The sequence below is a fragment of the Schistocerca americana genome, chromosome 7, assembly GCF_021461395.2.
Source record: "Schistocerca americana isolate TAMUIC-IGC-003095 chromosome 7, iqSchAmer2.1, whole genome shotgun sequence".
In the NCBI taxonomy this organism is placed as follows: domain Eukaryota; kingdom Metazoa; phylum Arthropoda; class Insecta; order Orthoptera; family Acrididae; genus Schistocerca; species Schistocerca americana.
This window is the reverse complement of record NC_060125.1, coordinates 341614468-341640848: the sequence shown is the minus strand read 5'-3', so window position 1 is coordinate 341640848 and position 26381 is coordinate 341614468. Positions and strand designations below refer to the sequence as shown.

The window sequence follows — 26381 nt, the reverse complement described above, 5'->3', positions numbered from 1 at the left end:
GGATCCCCTCAGCACGGATCTATGGAACGAAAAACTAATCTAATCTAGGATATATAAGGGCCCAATTTTTGGTCCCGAGATAGTCAGTCCACCCCCGAGTTTCAGACAAAAAACCTGTGTTTGGTTAGATCAGCAACAATGCACCAAATTAAATGTGAAGTAAGTGTTGCACCAATATGCCATGTGTTAAAACAGTGACAGTGTCTGTTCCATACACACCTTATTATTCTAGAAGAACAATGAACTGTGTGGTTAGGCTTTTACTGCTCATAGATGTTCAACAGTAAACTATTGTAGCAGTAACTTTGAACTGATGCACAGAACAACCATAGATTATTAAGCAGTCAGTATAATCACATTCACTGGATATAAATTCAAACATGCCAATGAAGTATTCACTATAGTTATAACAACATGTGTGGATGTGATCAAAGACAGAAATTGATACATAGACTAATACTACTGTTGCTCATTTACCACACAACACTATTGCCCAATCTTCTGTTTAGAGCTATGAACTATGGTATATAAGTCCTGTCCGACAACTGGATCATTTCCTTCCTGACTAATTATAACCAGACAGTGTACATCAAGCACACAAATGTTGAAATGAAAACTTTATCTGAACTCTTATCTGACTATCAATAAATTAAATGTGGTGTACCCCAAGGATCAGTAATGGGACCCCTTCTGTTCCTTCTGTACGTAAATGATCTAAACTTAAATGTTGATGCACATAAAACAATCATATTTGCAGGTGACATGACAATTCTACCAAAAGGGGACAGCAATAAACAGTTACAGCAGTTAGTAATCATGGTCACAAAACAACTTAGCACCTGGGCACAGAATAATCAGCTTGTAATAAAAAGTAAAAAAAAACATGGCAGTAAAATTCCACAATGCTCCTAACAAGAACATTTTTATCCCATTGTTCTCTATCAATGATGAACTAGTTGGTAACAGTAGTGAAACCAAATTATTAGGAACTTGGCTGCAGAGCAATGTAAAATGGAATAATCATACTGAATATCTCAATGCAGAACCGAGCAAAACATGTTACCTTGTATGCTTACTCATATCACGCTGTAGTGAGATAACAGTAATGAATGCATATGATGCCTACCTTCATTCTCGTCATAGATGTGGGGTCACTTTCTGCAGAAACTCTAAAACAGCTAATAGCACTTTTGAACTACAAAAAAGGGCCATTAGAATCTTGTTTGTGTGCTAGCCTAGAGACTCTTGTGAATCTCTGTTTAAGAAATCTGGTATTCCTCCATTACCATGTGTATGCATTATGGAATCCCTTCTATTCTTTAAAATAAATGTAATAAGTAAGGACTGCAGACTGCAAAAACACTGTGGTATATGTGGTAACTTTACCAGATTTAACAGAAACTTACATATAACCTAAATCAGCACAGTTCTGTGTGAAAAAAGTACTTTTCACATGGGAGTTAAGCTTTATAACAAACTTCCTGAAAACATAAAAGCTATTACTGAGGTCAAAACCTTTGGAAAATATCTAAAGTCCTATTTACAGCATCACTGCTTTTACTCCATTGAAGAATATTTAAATGTACGAAGGTGTTATGCAAATACTTATGTATAAAGTAAATTATTGTAGCCTTAAATAAGTATGTCTAGAAATGACTTTCAGCTGTATACTTATAGCTTTACTTGTCCAATGTCTTATGCAGAAGCTGCTTTGTAGACTACAGGACCAAACAATAAAATAAAATACAATACAACTACATTTAAGAATGACATATAAGATGATAAATAATGCAACAGATGAGAAAAGATAATACCTACTATATATGAAAGCCAAGTCAAAATCTAAAGAAATGACTTACATCTGGTTGCTCTGAACAACAGAGAAACCTATTTAAATGTTAGGTCTACTTCATTTGTTTAAAAACATGAGAAATGTTTCTGAAGACTTATAATTCCATAGCAGGCCACCAAGAAATTTTTAAAATGATTGTATTCTGTCTAATCATTGTCTCTGTCTTTTACTTCCAAAATAATTAGTACAACATTCAGTCCATCACTTGTTCTAGTGCTAGCTTGAACATATTCCACATTCATACTTAAGTATGTCATCATTAGACAAGACTTGGGATGAAAATATGGATATGTGTTTCTTTTAATTTATGATGAAAGAAAATTTAAAAGCACACAAGTCAATAAAAATAAAATTTTATTAATCATTGAACAATATGCAAAAATAATAACAATTAATACAGGTTTCAGTGTAAATGTCTTTTCTTATCCTTGTTTATTGCAGTGAATAACTATTTTGATAGGATTTCCACTGCCAGATATTGCAGTCTCAAAAGCTTGTGGAGTTTGTTCCAATGTAAAGTTGTGAGTAATGAGTGGCTTCACATTTGCTTTACCAGAAGCAACAAGTTCCAAGGCCAATGGATAGCTGAAAATAGCAAAAAGAAAAAATCATTCAGATAATTCATTGACAGAGAATTAATTTTTTGGGTAAAATTATGAGAAGACACACAATTTTAGTTATCACCTGGAATAAATAAGGTAAATTTTAACTACCACATGGAATAAATAAGGTTACTACTTTTTGTAGGTACATTTCCACAGTTCTGGTTGTATGGTGTTGAGATTTCATAGACATCTGCCTCCCACTCCCCTCTCTTCAGACTCTCTGTGACCCCATGAACTAAACCATGGCAATTCCCTCTGTGCTGCACTTTCTCCTGGAGACTTCCCAGGTTGGAATCATCTACTTCTGTGATGTCATCCGCCCATCCTTTCCTTTTCTGCCCTCCCTCTTCACCTTGTGCCTTCAATCTTCTCCACCATTAACATGTTTCCCAGTGAATCATATCTTCTCATAATGTGCCCAAAGCAGTTCATTTTTTGTTTCAGTAACAGACCTCCCAAGGAGAAATCTGATTTTATTTGCTGTAATACTGATCTATTTGTTCTTTTTGTGGTCCATGGACCTCTGAGGAGTTTCCTTCAACACCACAAAACAAAGGTGTCTATTGCAACTGTTGAGCCTTTCTTATGGCCCTAGTCTTTATTGATACATCACACCTGGAATGACCATAGTCCTTGCAATACAGTTCTGTGTTGTTAAAAGTTACGTATTTACTTCACAAAACATTGTATAGGTTGCACATTACTTTTTGGCAAATTAATAAGTTCACTTGATTAATTGGTTGCAGTCACCATCAGCAGAAATCTGGGAGCAGAGGTAATTGAACAAATAAGCTACCGCCATTGTTTCTCCTCTTTCATGCCATGAAGTGATAAGTGTAGTTGCCATAATTTTTGTTTTCTTGATATTCACCATTGTACCAATTTTTGTGCATTCTTCTTTCACCCTCAGTGTGGGGATCTACAACCCTTTCATTTTATGCCATCGCTACTGTATCATCCACATAACTAAGCTTATTTACACACTGACGGGGAAAAAATTGCAGCACCCTGAAGGAGTTGTGCAACACAAAAAAAAGTTACATCTGAAAAATGACGACCATTCCAACTGTATGCCAATTGCATGAGAGTGGTGCTGGTAGTGCCGTTATGAAGATGCAAACCAGGTTTGTTTAAATAAATGGTGAAACAATCATGAGCATTAGTTACCTTTGAAACTGGACTTTGTGAGTTGATGTTAGTCAGGAAAGCCTTTAAGGCAACAAAGACGCCATTATCAACACATCACTGAGTTTGAACGAGGTTGTGTAATAGGGCTACAAGAAGCTGGATGTTCCTTCTGTGATACTGCAGAAAGACTTGGCAGGGATATAGCTACTGTACATGATTGCTGGCAGTGGTGGCCATGAGAATGTACAGTTACAAGAAGGCCAGGCTCCAGACAGCAATGTTGTACTACTGAGAGAAGAGACCATCATGTTTGGCATATGACTGGCTTGTGATACAGTATCTGCAGCAGCAATTTGAACAGCAATTGGCACCATAGCGACACAACGTACTGTTACAAATCAGTTACTTCAAAAACAGCACTGAGCTAGTCACTAGTCACCCTCTACAAGGATTACCTCAATGACAGCTCTGAGTTATTCACCATGTACATGCATTCCACTTCCTCACACCATAGCCATTTGTGACTTCAGTGGTGTCAGAACTCACTGGAGGGCAGGGTGGAGGTCTGTTTTGTTTTCTGATGAAAGCTGGTTCTGTCTCTGTGCCACTGATGGCTGTGTGTTGGTTATAACAAGGCCAGTTGAAGGGTTGCAACCAACATTTCTGCATGCTAGACAAACTGGACCTACACTCGGAGTTATGGTCTGGGGTGTGATTTTGTATGACAACAGGAGCACTCTCTTGGTTATTTCACATGCCAAGACTGCAAATTTGTACATCAGTCTGGTGATTCAATCTGTTGTGCTGCCGTTCATGAACAGCATTCCAGGGGGTCTTTTCCAACAGGGTAACACTCACCCACATACCACTGATGTAAAACAGCATGTTCTACAGGCTGTCAACATGTTGTCTTGGCCTGGTTGATCTCCAGATCTGTCTCCAATCAAGCACATGTGGGACATCATCAGACAATGACTCCAGAGTCATCCACAAACAGCATTAACCATCCATGTACTGACTTGCCAAGTTCAACAGACATGGAGCTCCATCTCGCTTGCACCTGTACAACACAATGCATGTACATCTGCATGCTTGTATCTAACACTCTGGTGGTTACAGTGGTTATTAATGTAAAAGAATTTCACATTTGCAATGTCTTATCTCATGCTTACATTAACATGTGATCTTGTAACATTAATCACTTAAACATGCTTCCTAAAAAAAGTGTTCCTGCAATATTATGACTCTACATTAATTATTTTTTGGTGTTGTGATTTTTTCCGTCAGAGTATTTATCCCAGCTATCTTAATTCCAGTTTCTTCTTCAGCTAACCTAGCATTCCTCCTCATAATGTGCTCTGAGCACAGACAGAATAAATTAGGTGACAATATGGCGCCTTCCTTCACTCTTTCCTGAATCTTAACCCATCTGAGTATAGATCCTGTATGAGGTAAACCAGGTGATCTGGCACTCCCATGTTTTTTAGTACTTCCCATAATTTACTGTGGTTGATCCTGTCAAAGTATTTACCATGAACAATATAGCAGAGACATCTTTCTGGAATTCTCTTACATTCTCCGCAATTCACTGGATTTTGGCAAAAGGATCTCTGGTTTCTCTTCCTGTATGACATACAGCATGTTCTTCAGGTAGATCTCTGTCTATGTACTGCTGAAGTCAATTTGGTAGATTTTAAGCATGACTTTACTAGCACTTGAGGTAAGTGTGATTGTTTAGTAATTTGAAGTCTTTGGAAGTTCCTGTTTTGTAATCACAATGAACATTGGGCTTTTGAAGTCTTTTGGCCACTGCTGGGTTCTCCATATTTTCTGACACACTGAATGCAACACTTTCACTGCACTCTTTCCAATGATGTTGAACAGCTCTGCTGGAATTCCATCACATCCACTTGCCTTGTTTTTATCAATATTTTCTAGGGTCCATTTGACTTCAATCTCCAGAATATCTGGCTCTGGTTCTAAAATCAGATTAATTTCATCATCATAATTATGTAGTTCTTTATTATAAAGATCTCCATATTGTCACAGCCTGAAGTGTGTCACAACATACATACTTTAAAAGCTCACTCTCATGTCAGAGGTGACGTGAGATTTTGAGATCAGCCTTTACATGAGCAGCTGCATACAAGAGTGAAAGGTGATGGGGTCAAGCTGAGATTTTTCAAGTCTCTGTGGTTGGAGACGGTACAGAAAGACTTAGATTTTAAGCTGAGGTAGATATGGCGGTGATAAATAAAATGAGACTCTGTGTTGGCTTACTGGTCTGCTTCCTATTCCCTGTTAATATGATTGCAGTAACATGCAGAACGCAATAGATACTAGTTTATAACTTCAGCAAGTGTAAAACATATGTTGTTGTTGTTGTTGTTGTTGTGGTCTTCAGTCCTGAGACTGGTTTGATGCAGCTCTCCATGCTACTCTATCCTGTGCAAGCTTCTTCATCTCCCAGTGCCTACTGCAGCCTACATCCTTCTGAATCTTCTTAGTGTATTCATCTCTTGGTCTCCCTCTACGATTTTTACCCTCCACGCTGCCCTCCAGTACTAAACTGGTGATCCCTTGATGCCTCAGAACATGTCCTACCAACTGATACTTTCTTTTGGTCAAGTTGTGCCACAAACTTCTCTTCTCCCCAATTCTATTCAATACTTCCTCATTAGTTATGTGATCTACCCATCTAATCTTCAGCATTCTTCTATAGCACCACAGTTCGAAAGTTTCTATTCTCTTCTTGCCTAAACTTTTTATCGTTCATGTTTCACTTCCATACATGGCTACACTCCATACAAATACTTTCAGAAATGACTTCCTGACACTTAAATCTGTACTCGATGTTAACAAATTTCTCTTCTTCAGAAACGCTTTCCTTCCCATTGCCAGTCTACATTTTATATCCTCTCTACTTTGACCGTCTTCAGTTATTTTGCTCCCCAAATAGCAAAACTCCTTTACTACTTTAAGTGTCTCATTTCCTAATCTAATTCCCTCAGCATCACCCGACTTAATTCGACTACATTCCATTATCCTTGTTTTGCTTTTGCTGATGTTCGTCTTATACCCTCCTTTCAAGACACTGTCCATTCCATTCAACTGCTCTTCCAAGTCCTTTGCTGTCTCTGATAGAATTACAATGTCATCGGCGAACCTCAAAGTTTTTATTTCTTCTCCATGAATTTTAATACCTACTCCAAACTTTTCTTTTGTTCCCTTTACTGCTTGCTCAATATACAGATTGAATAGCATCAGGGAGAGGCTACAACCCTGTCTCACTCCCTTACCAACCACTGCTTCCCTTTCATGTCCCTCGGCTCTTATAACTGCCATCTGCTTTCTGTACAAATTGTAAATAGCATTTTGCTCCATGTATTTTACCCCTGCCACCTTCAGAATTTGAAAGAGAGTATTCCAGTCAACACTGTCAAAAGCTTTCTCTAAGTCTACGAATGCTAGAAACGTAGGTTTGCCTTTCCTCAATCTTTCTTCTAAGATAAGTCGTAGGATCAGTATTGCATCACGTGTTCCAACATTTCTACAGAATCCAAACTGATCTTCCCCGAGGTCAACTTCTACCAGTTTTTCCATTCGTCTGTAAAGAATCGCATTAGTATTTTGTAGCTGTGACTTATTAAACTGATAGTTTGGTAATTTTCACATCTGTCAACACCTGCTTTCTTTGGGATTGGAATTACTATATTCTTCTTGAAGTCTGAGGGAATTTCGCCTGTCTCATACATCTTGCTCACCAGATGGTAGAGTTTTGTCAGGACTGGCTCTCCCAAGGCCGTCAGTAGTTCTAATGGAATGTTGCCTACTCTCGGGGCCTTGTTTCGACAGGTCTTTCAGTGCTCTGTCGAACTCTTCACGCAGTATCATATCTCCCATTTCATCTTCATCTACCACCTCTTCCATTTCCATAATATTGTCCTCAAGAACATCGCCCCTGTATAGACACTCTATGTACTCCTTCCACCTTTCTGCTTTCCCTTCTTTGCTTAGAACTGGGTTTCCATCTGAGCTCTTGATATTCATACAAGTGGTTCTCTTTTCTCCAAAGGTTTCTTTAATTTTCCTGTAGGCAGTGTCTATCTTACCCCTTGGGAGATAAGTCTCTACATACTTACATTTGTCTTCAAGCCATCCCTGCATAGCCATTTTGCACTTCTTGTCGATCTCATTTTTGAGACATTTGTATTCCTTTTTGTCTGCTTCACTTACTGCATTTTTGTATCAAATTCAGTATCTCTTCTGTTACCCAAAGATTTCTACTAGCTCTCGCCTTTTTACCTACTTGATCCTCTGCTGCCTTCACTATTTCATCCCTCAAAGCTACCCTTTCTTCTTCTACTGTATTTCTTTCCCCCATTCCTGTCAATTGTTCCCTTATGCTCTCCCTGAAACTCTGTACAACCTCAGGTTTAGTCAGTTTATCCAGGTCCCATCTCCTTACATTCCCACCTTTTTGCAGTTTCTTCAGTTTTAATCTACAGTTCATAACCAATAGATTGTGGTCAGAGTCCACATCTGCCCCTGGAAATGTTTTACAATTTTAAACCTGATTCCTAAATCTCTGTTTTACCATTATATAATCTATCTGATACCTTTTAGTATCTCCAGGGTTCTTCCATGTATACAATCTTCTTTCATGATTCTGGAACCAAGTGTTAGCTAAACATAGATGAGGCTTAAAACCAATTTGTCAGAACAAATGGCCATCCTTGCGCATAACTTTATTAACATTAAGGTACACACAGTAGTGTATGGTGTTACAGACTACGAACTATGAAATTGCCAGATGGTATTTCATTAACTGAACCCTTAGGTTTAAGTATTGATAATAATATACGTGGCATACAGACATAGATACTTGTACACTAATGTACAATGGAAACCTATAACCCTATCCCAGATGTAAGTATGGGCAAGCTTTTGCAATTCCTTCTCAGTGCACAAAATTATTTGAGTCTGATGCTCACTTACATAGTAACTGCTGTGGGCTTCCATGGCTACAATAGTTCATTGGAAAACACTTCTTGGACTCCGTCTTGTTTGGCATTTGAGAGCCTCTATATACATCATTTGGAGAGTACTTACAAATAGGACTTGACAGCATCACTTCTTGCCTCCAGTTCACTATCAGTGGGCATGAAGTCAGCAGTTGCTCAATGTTTTCAAACCCTTAATGGACTGATGAAAACTATTTCCACTGTACATCTCTACCTAAGTTACAAAGCTTACTGCTAATATTCATACTTAAGTCATATTTCTCTTTTCTGGCAACCTTTCATGATTTAGTCATTACAATATCCTTCCCAATGTTCTTTAATGTACTCTGCTTCTGTTGAATCTTTATCATTTTCATCTTTTATCATTCCAATTTTCACTTGGGATTTTCTTTGATGTCCCAAATTTTCTTGTAAAGATCCGAGTTTTCCCCATCCAGCTACTTTCTTCAACTTCTGTGTACTATTCATTTAAGAAGATATTCTTATCTCTTCTAGCCAATTTTCAAAACTCTCCATTTAACTTAAACATTGCTCATCTGTCTCCCTTCATTCTGCAGCAATATTCAGTGCCTCAGCTGCTTGTCATCTGGCCTTCTTACTATACTTCTTCTTGGTAATGTGTTTTCTTATTGCCCGATTGATAGTGCCGGGTACTTCTGTCCACAGCTCTTGTGGGTTTTTGTCTTCTAATTCTAATGCATTAAATCTGTTCTTGGCTCGTACAGCATAATTGGAAGGTATTCTTCTATCCATAAGACAGAATAGCTTTGGTCAGTTTTCTCAGTTTCAGCCAGAATTTTGCAATTACAAGCTGATGATCTGATCCACAATCAGGTCCAGGTCTTGTTTCAGTTGACTGAATAGTATTCTTCCACTTCTGATTACACTGTGTGTAATCAATTTGACTCCAGTATTGGCCGTCTGGTGAAGTTCAGGTGTATAGGCATCATTTGTTTAGCTGGAGCAGTATGGTAGTAACAACCATCAAACTGTCTTGGCAGATTTCTGGGTGTCTCTGTCCTGCTTCATATACTATACGAAAGCAAAATTATCCTGTTACATCTTATACTGTTTGAATTCACGCTTTGAAGTTCCATCTCCAACTATGAACAGGACATCATTTTTGGTGTCAGCAGCAGTAATTGTTGGAAATCTCCACAAAACTGGTCAATAACATTCTCTTCAGCATCAATTACATTTAATTTTTTTGAGTGGATAAATAGAGCTTTATGACTACCCCATGCATTATGTCAGAACTATACTGGTATGCAAAACTTAAGGATGTAAGTAACTTTTGTGTGATGTGTCACTACCAAGTAATATAGCTCAGTGATAATTGCACCATACATAGAAGGAAGTGCTGCTGTATAGTACAGAAGGTAACTGAAAGAAATACACAAAGGTGTGAAAAGAAATGACACTTATTCAAAGACAAAATAATTACACAGAAGTCACTGCAATTGAAGATGGTTCCCTGGACATTACAAATGATGCTACATGGTTCTTAACAAAGAGTGTAGTCATCACAGATGACACTGAATCCTCTGCAGTGTGCTCCCATGCTGATCGCAATGTGGGTGATGAGTTTTTCTAGTAGGATGTTCCAATCTACCTCCAGCACAGTTGAAAACTACCCTGTGGTCTTCACAGAGACATATTACAGCATGTCCATGCGCACCAACACATCTCACATGTGCTCAATGGGATTTAAATCAGGGGAACAGGCAGATCAGTCCATTTACCAAATATCCTCTTGTTCCTACAGATCCTCCACATGCGTTGTTTGATGTGATTGCACATTGTCATCCATAAATATGAAATCAAGGGTGAATGCATCCCTGAAAAGATGCACATGGGGAAGGAGTACAGTGTCACAATAACACTGACTGCTGAGCGTACCATGTTCCAACACTTTGGGATCACAAACAAATACCTCTCCACACCATGACACCTGGACCACCTAACCAATCTTGCTCAACAATGTTCCTAGCTGCATTACATGTTCCCACCTCCTAACTGCCACTTTATGAGAATGTATCTGGCATTATTGAACATCATCATTTTGGTGCTCCAGGTGTTATGGTGTGGGGAAACATAATATTGTATGGGTCTACTGACTCCCAAATCTTTGAATATGGTACACTCACCGGTCAACATTATCGTGACACTCTACCCCTTCCACATATACATCTTTTCAAGGATGCATTCAACACTGACTTTATTTTTATGAATGACAATGCATGACCATATTAAACTGCCCATGAGGATGTAGCATTGGAGTGAGAAGATATTATGCAAGTCGATTGGCCTGTTCGTTTCACCAAATTCAGTTCCATTGAATGTGTGTAGGAGATGTTGGAGAGATGTACTGCAGCACATTCACATGCACCAATGACCATCCAGCAGTTATCAACTGTGCTGGTGGGAATTGAATGCCCTACCAGAAGAACTCCTTTCCAACCTGGTGGCCAGCATGGGAGCACATGGCAGAACATTTATTGCCATCCATGGTGATCACACACAATATTAAGAACCATGTTCCACTGTTGGTAATGATCAAAAAACAACCATGAATCACAGTGACCACAGTGTTATTTGAATAAAAGTGTCATTTCTCTTTGTTTTGTTACATTTTTCTTTCAATTGCCTTCAGTAGTATACTGAAGCACTTCTTTCAATGTATGATCTAAACATCACCAAGCTATGTTACTTGACTGTGATCATGTGGAAGTTACATTTGTCCACAAATTTTGCACACCAGTGTATGTTAATTTTTTTTAGGTGGCATTGTTGTTGTTACTGAAGCATAGAAATTCATTAGCATTATAGGCAAACTAAGCATTTAATTAACTAAAAAAATAAATTTAACTTAAAAACATTCTTTATTCATGTTAACAAATTGTTCTCTCTTATACACAGAACAGAACAAATTGCAACACTTGGTAGAATAAACAGATTAATTTTTGTGATCGGAAGATTGTACATGGGCTTCAAAAATGGGAATAAAACTTGATATTTAGGTGAACTTTCAAAAAATTGCCATCAGTTAATAGTTAATGATGAAACTATGACTTCAGTTTAGAGTACATATAAAAATATTCTGTTCAACACTAGCATATAAAAAAGAAACTTTGTTAGGAAAACATATTTTTGGAAATCAAATGAGGTAATCCATATTAAAGCTAGCTACCATTAGCTCGAGCCACAACAGTACTCATGAGGCACTTCTAGAAATTTTATATTTACAGCCACCCATATCTTTTTCTTCTCACTTTTATTTAAAGTGTGACAGTACGGTATATCTTGATCAAAAGATTTTGAAATATTAGATACTTTTGTAGTACTTACTCATTGCAATATCGGAAACAATTGTGAATGTCGACTTCACGGAATGTTGCATTCACCATTGGAAGAGTAACTTGATCAGCTCCCATGCCCACTACACAATGAACACCTCCAGGGCGTGTAACCTGTTGTTCAGAATTAATAATCCTGTTAGTCTGATGAATGTTATTAACAAATTTTTTGCTCAATAAACAAGATATATTTGAGTACCTGTAGTCCAAGCTTTGCTGTGAATTCAACACCACAGCAATCAATGGTCATATGTGGTTCAGTTTCAAGCAGCTCTCTGACTCTTTCTGCAACTTGTTCCACTGTAGCACCCTTAGGAATGACTAGCGTGTAATCTGCTCCACATTTCTTGGCTAATTCTAGACGGTGTGCAACTATGTCTAAAACATAGAAATAAGAAACTTAAGTGGTTTCCAAGATGCAAACTTAAAAAAAAGAAACATTTTTACAATTTATCCTAAAGACATGTTTATTTCAGTGAGTGGCATATGGGTAATGTCTGTCTACACCTTCCTACCTACTTCGAAAGCCACCATATTGTGGTGGACAGTATCTTGTTCCACTGTTAGTCACTTCCCTTCCTGTTACACTTGCAAATGTAGCAAGGGACAAACGACTGTCTATGTGCCTCTGTAAAATCCCTAATTTCTTTTATCTTGTGTTTGCGGCCCTCAAATAAAATATACATTGGCAGCAGCAGAATATTTCTGCAGTCAGCTGCCAGTTCCACTTATCTAAATTTTCTCAGTACTGTTTTGTGAAAAGATTGTTGTCTTCCTTTCAGTGGTTCCCACTTGAGTTCACAAAGCATTTCTGTGATACTCGTATGTTAGCTGAACCTACTAGCAACAAATCAAGTAGCATGCCCCTGAGAGGCTTCAATGTCTTGCTTTAATCAGACATGGTGGCACTCTCAAACTCTCTGGCAGTATTGAAGAATGTGTCACACTAATGTTCTAAACACTGTCTCCTATATATATGAGCTACACTTTCCTAAAGTTCTCTTAATAAACTGGTTGACTATTTTCCTTCCCTGCTACCACACTTATGTGCTTGCCCCCACTTCATTTCACTTTGCAAGATATTTAATCAATGCTACTGTGTCAAGCAGCACACCACTAATACTGTATTCAATGCTCATGGTTGTTTCAGCATTTATTTAAACAAACAATTACAGGATTTTTCCTACTCATCTGCATTAACTTACATTTTTCTACATTTAGGATAAGTTGCCCCTGATCACACAAAATAGAAATTCTGCCTATTTCATCCTGTGTCCTTCTATAGCCACTCAAAACAATACTTTCCCATATACTATTGTGTCATAAGCAAACAATTGGAGATTGCTGTTCATCCATCTGTCAGATAAATTATGTATATAGAGAACAAGAGTGGTCTTATCAAACTTCCTTGGGGCACTCCTGGTAATACCATTGTCTGTGATGAACACTTGCCAGTCACTGACTGACTGATGACCTTACAGGATCATCAGCAAATGATAATATTTTGCTGCTCAATTTGATGTGACTTGACTTAATCAGGGAGTGATCTTATCTCCTTTTATCATAACATTTTACTGTGTGATACTGATCCCTGTCATTCTGGCAAAGCCTTTTATTAGGTTCTTGTTTCCTGTTTACTCTGTCCATCAGATTTCTTATGAATATAGAGACCAAGAGTCCTATCACAGTTCCGTGGGACACTCCTGATGAAGCCTTTGTCTCCAATGAACACTCATCTTACCTTTGTGTCTATTGAACACTCACCATCCAGGACAACAAACTGGATCTTATCGCTAGAAATGTCTTTGAGCCACTCACATATTCAATAACATTTTCTGTATGCTCAGGCTTTCAATAGCAGCCATCAACATGGCACTATGTCAAATGCTTTCCAGAAATCTAAGAATATGGACTCTCCCTATTGCCCTTCATCAGTGGTTCATAAGATGTCACGTGAGAGAAGGGAAAGCTGAGTTTTGCATGAACAATGCATCCTAAACCCACACTGATCTGTGGACAGAAGCTTATATGTCTCAAGAAAATTTATCATACTGGAATTTAGACTAGGTGCAAAAATTCTGTAGCAAACCAACATTAATTATACTGCTGTATAATTTTGTGGATCTGCTCTTTTACCCTTCTTATAGACAGAAGTCACCAGTGCTTTTTGCAGTTGCTTGAATCTTTATGACGGGTGAAAGATTCATGATAAATGCAAGCTAAGTAAGGGGCTAATGCATAGAATATGCTCTGTAAAGCCGAATTGTGACTCCATCCAGACCTGGTGACATTCATTTTCAACTCTGGAAGTTTTTTCTTAATGCCATGAATGTCCATTTTGATATTCTCCATACAAAAGTCTGTGCTACAATCAAACAATAGTATGTCTGTACAATCCTCCTGTTTGAATGATTTCTTAAATGCAAAATTTAAAACTCTGTCTTAGGTTTCACTGTCTCCTACCACTGCACCAGACTTATTGATGAGTGACTTGGTAGAAACCTTTGACCCACTTAGTAATTCTATGTAGGACCAATTTTTTTGGTTTCTCGGAATGACCTTTTGCTAATGCATGATAGTGCAAGTTGTGCATGTCATGCAGCAATCTTATAAGGTTATAGAGGAAGGAAGTTTTTAACACCACTGAAAGTTTGTAGTTCATGCAGTGCAAAATATGAATATTCATGCATGAGAGACCAATGCTGTGGCTTCTGTATGTGACAGTTGACATTTCCTGTTCATTCATAGTAACATTGTTGTAATGTTTTAAAACAGCATCTCTGATTACTTTTCTGACCATTATTGTCAATCTAAATTTCCCATTAGCTGTGTCTAGTGTTTGGACAAGGTATCATTGCCAAGAGGCTGTGCAGACATTTCTCTACTAGTTTTCAAATTGTACATATTAAAAAATGTGTGTGATTTTTGCACATCTCCTCCTAAAGCACTGGACCGATTTCAACCAACCTTGGTACACATATCACATATTGTCAGGCAATGATCACTGTGGGAGTAAAATCTAACTACTTATCACAGTTCAAGAGATATGGTGTCATAAACAATGTGGTGTGAAAAACTGTCACATCATGCATGATGCTTAAATTTATTGCTTCTGTGATGCTGACTCTATCCACAATAAATTTTTCAGACAGTATCCACATATGCTGCTAAATACACCTGAAAATTATATCATTGTGAGACACATAGTTCAGGAGCAATGATGTCATACACACTGCAATGCGCGAAAAAAATACTGCATCATATATGAAGTTTTAATACATTTATTCTTTACTATTAAGTCACTCCTACAGTCCAGTCACCTTTAGGAAATCTCTGACACTGGGCAGTGCTTTTGACAGCCTTCAACTGTGAAGAGCAAATGGCTGTTGGTGAAAAAAGTATCCATCTACAGAGTTATGAGGTGGAGATGCCATGAGGATGTTTACAAAATCATGTTGAAGACATGAAAAGCAACTGCACTTGTACAGTATGCATATTTCTTTGTAATTTCAAAGGTGTTTTCATGAATACATGTAAATCAATTTTTTCAATATTATATAACAAACCAGTTTTGTTTCTAATACAAAATTGGCAAAATGAATTATGGCCAATTGCACGTTTTTCAGCTAGTATTCGTAGAAAAGAACACAGTAAGGAGCCATCCACAATCAGTCAGGAGCTTTAAGCAGGTCTGTAGTGGAAAAGTATCATTATACTATTACAATTTCCCCAACAGCTTCCCACCCTTGTTACACATTATTACTACAGAGATTCTGTGATGAAGCACATAACACCAGAACAGAAATCATATGCATGTAGCTAACTCATTTCTGTGCCAGTACTGTCATTTGATTGCTCACTTCAATTCAAAATCCAAGCACAGTACACAGACCAAATACAAACAAATGTATTGATATGCTTGCTGATATATAAGGTGTTCTGTTCACTGGTCACCTGTTCACAGATGAAATAGAGGACACTGATCACTACTGTGAAGTACTTGAAAATTGTGACTGACCATTCAGAATAGTATGAGTGTTATGCTCAGTATAAGAGTTGTTCTCTGACCTTTATCTGAGTAAGTACTGTCATGAATCAGAGAAATATTGTCTGTACAAGTTGTAGCAGCAGTTGTTTGATTATTGATCTCTCCCACAGACCATTTTCCTACTACGTGAAGAAATTTGTTATTGGTCAAGGCTTCCCTGGCGACAAATAGATACAGCCAAATGTTCGTACACCGTGTGGCATACACCTGACACAAAGACAAACTGTTGATTCCATAATATGGCAAATGTCTCAATTCCAGTGGTAAGCAGGTAGTAAAGTACTTCATCTATTGTTGTGCATGGATGGTCTACATATTTCTCAACCTGATAGTGGAAATGAGAAATGCTCTTTTTTTGTTTTTTTAATTAATTTTCAACATGTTCTTATTTAACATTAATACAGTTCATCAAAAATACTATTCTAACACTGCAATCGCTTCTTAGTTTTAAAAAAAAAATACTCCAGTCTGATACACAGTTTCATTTCAGCACAAACTCTGCTGCAGAGTGAATCTTCATTCTGGGAATGTAAATTAATGTGGATGAGTATGAAAAACTAAACCACAATTTTCAGATACAGCGTTAGCATTGTTCTGCTTAACACAGTCAAGTCATTTAAATATTTGGGTGTAACATTGCAAAGCAATATGAAACAGACCAAGCATGTGACGATTGTGGTAGGAAAGGCAAATGCTCTACTTCAGTTTATTGGGAGAATTTTGGGGAAGTGTGGTTCATTTCTAAAGGAGACTGCATATAGGATGATAGTGAGACCTATTCTTGAGTACTACTCTAGTGTTTGGGATCTGTACCAGGTCAGATTAAAGGAAGACATCAAAGCAATTCAAAGGTGAACTGCTAGATTAGTTACCAGTAGGTATTATGAAGATGGTTTGGGAATCCAAATGGGAATCCCTAAAGGGAAAGCAGCATTCTTTTTGAGTAACACTATTGAGAAAATTAAGAGAATTGGCATTTCAACCCAACTGCACAATGATTCTGCTGCCACCAACACATATTTCATGTAAATAGCACAAAGATAAGATACAAGAAATTAGGGCTCATATAGAGGCATATAGATAGTCACTTTTCTGTCACTCCATTACTACATTCACGAGTAGAACAGGAACAGAAATGGCTATAGTAGTAGTAGTACCTTCCACCATGCATTGTATGGTGGCTTATAGAGTACATATGTACATGTAGAAATAATCCCCAAGACTGTAGCTAAACCATATCTCTGCAATATACCTTCTACCACCTGAGTGATAGTCCCAGAACATATACAGGAGAACTTCTGTGAAGTTTTGGAAGACAGGAGGTGAGGTATGGACAGAAATAAAGCTGTGAGGGCTGGTTGTCAATCATATTTGGTAGCTCAGTGAGTAGAGAACTAACCAGCAAAAGGCACAGCACCTAGGTTCAAGTCCTGGTCCAGCACACAGTTTTAATCTGCCATAAAGGTTCGAATCAGTGCATACTCCACTACTGATGAAAATTTATTCTGATGACTTTTTCCTTCATCAAACTAAGTCTTTCCAAAATTTATGCAACCATATTTGTTATAAGATTTCAATAATACCTCAGAGCTACTGTTTTACCTATTTTACAGTCAGTTAACAGGATTTCTTTTGCATTCCTAAATACCATGCCATGACTTTCCTCACCAATTATGTTGTCTTCACCCCATCTGGAACTGAAGAGCTGCATTCTGACGACTGTTTTGACTGTTGATTCAATTAGGGTGTGAAATACTGAACGCAGGTTTCATCCACTGTCACATAATAACTCAGTAAATCACTTTTGTTTTTATGGAAAGGTACCAAACACTGTTTAAGAATTATCATGCTAATTGGCTTCTGATCTGCTATGAACAGGTAGGATACCCCATCTTGTGTGAAGGATTACCATGTGAAAAATGTAACCAAAATTTTTTTTCTAGAATGATATTTTCACTCTGTAATGGAGTGTGCGCTGATATGAAACTTCCTGGCAGATTAAAACTGTGTGTGAGACCAAGACTTGAACTCGGGACCTTTGCCTGTTGAGGGCAAGTGTTCTACCAGCTGAGCTATCCAAACATGACTAACAACATGTCCTCAAAGCCTTACTTCCACCAGTCCCTTTGGAAGGTAGGAGATGAGGTACCAGTGAAAGTAGTGTTTTACCTATGGGTTGTGAGTCATGCTTGGGTAGCTCAGATAAGAGAGCCCTTGCCTGTAAAAGACAGAGGTCTGAACTCAGAGTCTCAATCTGGCAGACAGTTTTAATATGGCAGGAAATTCCAACAATCTTTTTATTTTTCTCCCCCCCCCCCCCCCCCCCCCTCCCCTCCTCCTCCACTCCTCCAACAGTTCATGGTGTGGTTGCACTTCTTTTTGTGAGGATTGAAGGAGATAGTCACCTTCATATTTATGTGCCATTAATGATACAGGTAATTACCTGTAATTATCACTTTACGTGCTCCCATAGCTTTCGCTGCAAGCAAGGTCAGCAGACCAACTGGACCAGCTCCAAGAACAAGGACGTTTGAGCCAAGACAAACACCAGCTCGGCGACACGCGTGTACACCCACTGAGAAAGGTTCAAGAAGTGCACCTTCCTCAAGTGAAACATGGTCCGGTAACCTAAAAATATGCAAGAAATAGTATGTGTTCTAGCGTACAGCCGAGAAAAATTTAAAACATAAAAGCAATAAATATAATGAAACTTTGTCTAAAATGATTAATTTTAACAGTAGGAACAATTATCCAAATGCAGTGCATTCAGTTATGAACATTAAGTTAATTCTCTAGATGTACACTAAATCAGTTTAATGCATGTTTTTCCATTACAATAATATTTAAAGTTAGATAAGTAGAAGACATTACACACATTTATAATTACTGATACAGTGTATTATAATTATAAACTGATTCTTTCCACACCATAATGAGGGACTGCAATTATGGTCCATGGAACATGCATGTAACTGAACTAAATGAGGTTGCTGCTATTCAGCTTCTCACCCAATGTCTCACTAGTAACATACTCAAATTTTTTTTGTATGTAAAGGAAAATTTCATTCAAAAATTTGCTAAATTCATAAACAGACAGTTGGATAAGCCAATACTCAACAGGAGTTAATTATCAGTACAGCCAGTATATACACATGAAAATAAGTAACACACACATGTACCATTTATTAGCATTTCTTCTCATTACATTCAGTAGCAGCAGCAAAGGCTCAGATATTCTCACCAGGAGTGTCAGATAAACCAATAGCAGCAGAATCACCACAATCATCAGCAGAGCTGTCGTCATCAGCAACAGCATCCAGAACAGCAGACCCCATAATACTACCTCAAGGCAATGATAATGCATGCAAGGAAAACATACAAAGGTCATTAGCCGCAGCAGCTAACAAAGAAGGGCAGTCACCAAGTCGGGGAGCACAGGAGCCACCAGCAACAGCAACCACACAGAAGAGGTGCCTGAGGCCTGGGAGATCAACAGCAGAAGCAGCTTCCAATCAAGACAGATACCTGAGAACTAGGAGACCTGCTACACTAAGTGAGGATTTTTTATGGTACCGAGTAAGCAGAAAGAGAACATGGAAAAAGATGTAAGTAAAACTGTCCATCTTAAATACCAGTGTGACAATAGTGAGAGGAATATAAACACCGGACAAAGATACGATCCAGGTTTAATGACACAAAGTGAAAAAAATCACTGCATAGTACCAGAAGCAAAGGGAGCAAGTGAAGTGCTTAGTATATTACAGGAAGGGGAACTATTACATTTAAAGCCAACTGTTAGAATACTTCACCAAAATGTTCAATACATAAACAATAAAACAGAGGAACTAGAGGTAATATTACAGGAGTATAGGCCAAACATTCTAGTAGTTACAGAACATGGGCTAAAAGAAAATCACATAGGAATTTACAACTTGAAGAATTATGTGAAAGTAGCCAGTTTTTGCAGAACTTCCTATAAAGGTGGTGGGGTTGCCATTTTTTCTAACTATAAATCAACTAAAGCCATAAATATAACAAAATATGCTACAGAATTGAGCTTTGAAGCTACAGCACTGGAAACTAAAATTGCTGGGAATTTATGTTGTGTATTAGGTTTGTATCGATCACCAAATGGTATAATTAAAACCTTCTTTGAACAGCTGGAAGATATAATCCAACACCTCTCAAAAACATATGATTATTTGATCATTATAGGAGATCTGAACATAGACACGAGTAAAAATACAGACAATACTAAGACCCTACTGGACTTATTGTGCATATACAATCTAAAAATAAAAATAGATAAACCAACCAGAGTAACAAAGCATAGTGAAACTATTATTGATCATGTAATAACAAATATTCCTACATGCTATTGTGACACACAGGTAATAAACTCCACATTAGCAGACCATTTTGCAATCATGATAGACATAAATATAAAGACTAGTGATTCAGTGCAGAAGATATGGGAGATGAGAAGACAGAACTACCCACATAACACAAATCTGCTAAAAAAGATGTTAGAGGCAGAAAACTGGGAAACAATATATGCAGCTAAAGATGCAAACACCAAATGGAACCAGTTTTATTCTTTATTCAATTATTATTATGATGTTACATGTCCTGTTAGTAAAAGGCTTGTCAAACAGCAACAAAAAAAAGAAAAGCTGGGTGACTGGAGAAGTAATCCATGCCAGAAATAATCTGAGAGTGTATTATGACCTCTCCAAACAAAAAAATAATGAGGCCTACAACACACTGTATAAAATAAAAAAGAAAGAGTACTGTAGTTTTATCAGAGAAACTAAAGCATCATTCATCAGGATGTCTATAGATAAGGGAAAGAACTACTCAAAAGGTTTATGGTCGTTCATTAATGGAGAGAGAGGAAAAGTAACAAATCGGGCAGAGGACATCTGCCCACTGATGAGTGGGAAAAGCAACGCAAACCCTCTAGAAGTAGCCAATACTTTTAACAGATATTATATTACTGTAGCAGACGAATTAATAAGTCAAAATAAAACAAATGCAGTAAGTAAATTGTTAAACCCCCCACATACAAATCATACTATGGTTTTCATACCTACAACAGATGCAGAAGTGTCAAACCTAATAAAACAACTTAAAATTAAACACTCTTCTGGCTTGGATGGTGTTACATCACATCTCATAAAGGAATGCAGAGAATGTATATTAAAACCATTGACACACATGCTGAATGCTGCGATAGAAGAAGGTATATTTCCAGATTCACTGAAAGTAAGTAAAGTGAAGCCAATATTTAAGAAAGGGAACAGGGATGAATTAGGAAATTACAGGCCAATATCATTGATCTCAACATTTGCTAAAATCTATGAAATGATAATAAAGAACAGAATAGTAAGTTTTATAACAAAGTACAGTATACTGCATTCATCACAACATGGTTTCAGAGAAGGGAAGTCAACAAAAACAGCATCAACAGATATAATTGAGCACATTCTTAATTTACTTGACAGGCAGCAAAAGACTTGTGGGATTTTTATGGACCTATCTAAGGCATTTGATTGTGTGAACCACTCAAAATTAATGATGAAATTATATCAGTATGGAATTAGAGAAAAATGCTATGACATACTTAAATCATACATTACAAATAGGAAACAATGCACAGAAATCAGACACACTAGTGGGGGAAATATAACGAACTACATATCAGAATTACAAACAGTTAAACACGGTGTGCAGCAAGGATCTGTGCTTGGGCCAATACTATTTATACTCTACGTAAATGACTTCCCTAGCTATATAAATCAGAAACTTATAATGTATGCTGATGACACAACAATCATTTGCACAGCTGACACAAAGGAGGAGCTTGAGAAGGAAGCACTCCTGACTATTGAAAATGCAAATAAATATTTAACACAAAACAACCTGTTTATGAATCAGTCTAAAACAATGAATGTAGTATTTCAGACCAAGCATAGTGAAAATTATAATATAAATGTTAATATAAATGGAAAGACTATTAAAGAAGTAACCAGCACAAATTTTCTAGGAACTATAATAGACAAACATTTGGCATGGGGGGAGCACATAGATGCACTGTGTAAAAAGATAAACAAACAGATCTTCATCATGCATAAAACAGCTAAGACTGTGGATGATAAAGTCCTCAGATCAATGTATTATGGACTTGTCTTCCCACATTTGTCTTATTCAGTTCATATATGGGGAAATGCACAAGCTGGCTACCTAAAAAGAATATTCACAATTTAGAAAAGGGCAATGAGATGCATTGCAAAAATACCACCAAGACAGACCTGTAGGCAAGCTTTTGTACACTATAACATTATGACAGTATATTCACTGTATATATACCAAAGCATAATGGTGGTAAGGTCAAGTGATAAACACCTCCTAAATAAAGATGTACACAAACACGGTACAAGAGGAAATGAAAATTACTACATGATAAACAGAATTCTAAAACTGTCTATGACTGCCCCAGAAGAAGCAGGCAAAAGGTTTTTTAATAAACTCCCCAAAATCATTAAAAAAGAAACAGATCTAAAATGTTTTAAAAATCATTTGAAACTATATCTCACAGAGAAATGTATATACAGTTTGAGTGAGTACTTAGATGGTGTTTAAATATATCATTACTGAAATGTACCTGTAAAAATTATCATTTCTGTATGTTTTTTGATTTGTGTGTACGTATAATGTGAAACATATAAAACCTTTGTATGATTATGGACTATTTCTGTTTAATCATTTGTTTCATTTTTTTATTTATATATATATATATATATATATATTTTTTTTTTTTTTTTTTTTTTTTTTTTTTAAATCAAGTTTGATGTTAATAGGCTATTGTATGACACACCCAATACTCTCAGCTGGATTTTCAGCTGGAGTCCATGGGCAAAGAATAAATAAATAAATAAATGTACGGAATGTGGAAACAATGACTACTTTAGAGCATCTGCATGCACTGTAATTAGTCTGTTCTTATCTTCAGAGTCACTATAGAAGCAGTAAACAGGAGGCTATAGTTTGTTCCTAGATTCTTCCCTGAACACTGCTTCTTGAAACTTTGTAAGTATATTTCTGCAGTATAGTTGTCATCATTCTTCTAGTGTCTGCCAGCTGAGGGCTTTTCAGCATTTCTGTGACATTTTCCCATAGTTCAAATAAACCTGCCAACATTCATGTTGCCCTTCTTTGCATATGTTCAGTATTCCCTGTTATTGCTATTTGGTATGGATCCAACACTTGTGCCATATGTTAGATTGGGTCTTACCAGTGTTTTTGTAAGCAATCTGCTTTATAGACTGATGGAATTTTCCCAGTTCTCTTTCAAACCTCCTTTACTTGTGACTTAGTAGATGTGTTGACTCCATTTCCTGTACCTACAGGTTGTTATACTCAGGAATCTGTATGATTTGACCAATTCCAGTTTTGTGAACTGCACAATACATTTCTGTACATTTAAAGCAAGTTGTCAGTTTTGGCACCAGTTTGAAATCTCATGAACATATAATTGGATATCTGTCCAGTTTCCTTCTGGTAGTACTTCATGATAGATAACTGCATTGTCTGCAAAAAGTCTGAAATTACTATTAACACTGTCTGCCAAGCCATTATACAACATGAACGGCAACAGTCTCAATGCAGTACTCTGAGGCACCCCTGAAGTTATGTCTACATCTTATGATGACTTTACATCCAAGATAATATGCTGCACACTGCCTAATGAGAAATACTCACTCAAGACAAAAATTTTATCTACGATATGATGTACTTTCATTTATAAGTGATGCATAGTACAAAGTCGAATGCTTTCCAGAAGCATTTATTTGTGACTTTAAGGATGCCATTAGAGTAAACTGCAAGTTCAGTTTCACATCACCACAGTGGTTGGGAAAGGAGTGAGACAGGGTTGTAGCTTCTCCCCGATGTTATTCAATCTGTATATTGAGCAAGCAGTAAAGGGAACAAAAGAAAAATTCGGAGTAGGTATTAAAATTCATGGAGAAGAAGTAAAAACTTTGAGGTTCGCCGATGACATTGTAATTCTGTCAGAGACAGCAAACGACTTGGAAGAGCAGTTGAACGGAATGGACAGTGTCTTGAAAGGTGGATATAAGATGAACATTAACAAAAGCAAAACGAGGATAATGGAATGTAGTCAAATTAAATCAGGTGATGCTGAGGGAATTAGATTAGGAAATGAAACACTTAAAGTAGTAAAGGAGTTTTGCTATTTAGGAAGTAAAATAACTGATGATGGTCGAAGTAGAGAGGATATAAAATGTAGACTGGCAATGGCAAGGAAAGCGTTTCTGAAGAAGAGAAATTTGTTAACGTCGAGTATAGATTTAAGTGTCAGGAAGTCGTTTCTGAAAGTATTTGTATGGAGTGTAGCCATGTATGGAAGTGAAACATGGACGATAACTAGCTTGTACAAGAAGAGAATAGAAGCTTTCGAAATGTGGTGCTACAGAAGAATGCTGAAGATAAGGTGGGTAGATCACGTAACTAATGAGGAGGTATTGAATAGGATTGGGGAGAAGAGAAGTTTGTGGCACAACTTGACTAGAAGAAGGGATCGGTTGGTAGAACATGTTTTGAGGCATCAAGGGATCACAAATTTAGCATTGGAGGGCAGCGTGGAGGGTAAAAATCATAGAGGGAGAGGGGGGGGGGGGGGGGGGATCAAAGGGACCAGACTGCTACGGTCATCGGTCCATAGAGGGAGACCAAGAGATGAATACACTAAGCAGATTCAGAAGGATGTAGGTTGCGGTAGGTACTGGGAGATGAAGAAGCTTGCACAGGATAGAGTAGCATGGAGAGCTGCATCAAACCAGTCTCAGGACTGAAGACCACAACAACAACAACAACTGTTTTCTAAACCTATGCTGGTTGGAATACAGAACATCATTCTGCACAAGTTGTATCACTATGTTTGAGCTCAGAATATGAGTATGTTCTAGGTTTCTGCAACAAATGGATGTCAGTGATATAGGACAGTAGTTGTTTTGATCACTCCTGCTACCCTTCTTGTAGACATATGTGACTTGCACAACAATAATAGGAAACATTTTCTGTTTGAAGGATCTGTGTTGTGTTATGGTTAAGCAAGGGTCATCTGAAACTAAACTCATACTTATCTCACATAGTATCTTGACAACTTAACATCAAGGCAATTAACTGGATGCAGTATTTGTTGGTTTTCAAAAAGCACTACAGTCAGTAAAACACCAACATTTGTTTTATTGGAAATACCATCATATTACTAGCAAATGAAATTTTTTTACTATACTGAGGATATCTTGTTTGCAGGTAATACATCAGCATTTTATCTTGGATGGAGAGTCATCCAAAGAAGTAAAAGTAACTTCAGATGAGCCCCATGCCAATGTATTTAGACTATAGCTTTTCATACTGTACATCAATAAACTGGTAGACAATATTATCGATAACATCAGGCTTTTGTAGATGACATAACTATCTATCACCATTTACACAAATATCGAGACAGATTTTTTATAAGATCTGAAAGTGGTGCAAAGACTGGTAGCTTACTTTAAACGTACAGAAATGTAAAATTTTTCATATCTCAAAATGCAGAAAAGTAGTATGTTATTGCAACAGTATCAATAAGTCACAACTGGAATCCATCAGCTCACACAAATAACCGACTTTAGCAATTTGTAGGCATAAAAATGGAATGATCAAATAGGCTCAGTCATAGGTAAAGCAGGTTGCACAGGCAAGTTCAGTGGTTATGATAATAGAAAAGTGCAGTCAATTTACAAACAAGATTATGAAACTTTCAAGCAATATTTTGTGGGATCCATACCCAATAGGACTCAGTGAGAAATGGTTGATAATCTACAATGACAAATTTTCACACTTAACACACCTGTCAAAATTGTAAGTGATCAGAAAGGAGAACATTTAACTGGATGAATCTAAGAATGATATCTAGGATGAAACTGGATAATAATGATCCACAACACAGGTGATAAATTCACATCAAATATTTCTGGACAGATTAAAAGACAGCCCTATCTGTTGGTGAGTGAAGAGTGTAGCTCTACAATCACAGACAGACAGACAGACAGACACACAGACAAAACATGTGGCTCCACTGTGGGTCAAGTGCAGACTATTAAACAGGAACATCACAGCCATTAGGGTGATGAGAGCAAAATGCTATCTTTTACTACCTGAAATTCCAACTGAGGTGTGATTTACTCAACCACAATACAATAATTAAGAAATAACTTTGTATAAACTATGCTTCCTTGTCTAGAATCAGAATGCTTCTCTGTTTTCTGGAACAATTTTCTTCAACAAACTCCCATT

At 37.2% G+C, this 26381-nt stretch overlaps 1 protein-coding gene across 1 annotated transcript in view; it reads right to left on the bottom strand.

Moving 5' to 3' along the window:
* Window positions 1-2189: 2189 nt before the first annotated feature.
* The window catches only part of LOC124621776 (sorbitol dehydrogenase-like), an 83647-nt gene continuing 59455 nt past the window's right edge, over window positions 2190-26381 (bottom strand). Inside the window, exons 5-8 of the mRNA XM_047147212.1 lie at window positions 18457-18641; window positions 12165-12343; window positions 11958-12079; window positions 2190-2437 (exon numbers count right to left, since the gene is read on the bottom strand). Of these exons, the coding sequence (XP_047003168.1) occupies window positions 2275-2437; window positions 11958-12079; window positions 12165-12343; window positions 18457-18641 (649 nt within the window). The 3' untranslated portion in view covers window positions 2190-2274. The remainder of the gene's footprint in view (window positions 2438-11957; window positions 12080-12164; window positions 12344-18456; window positions 18642-26381) is intronic.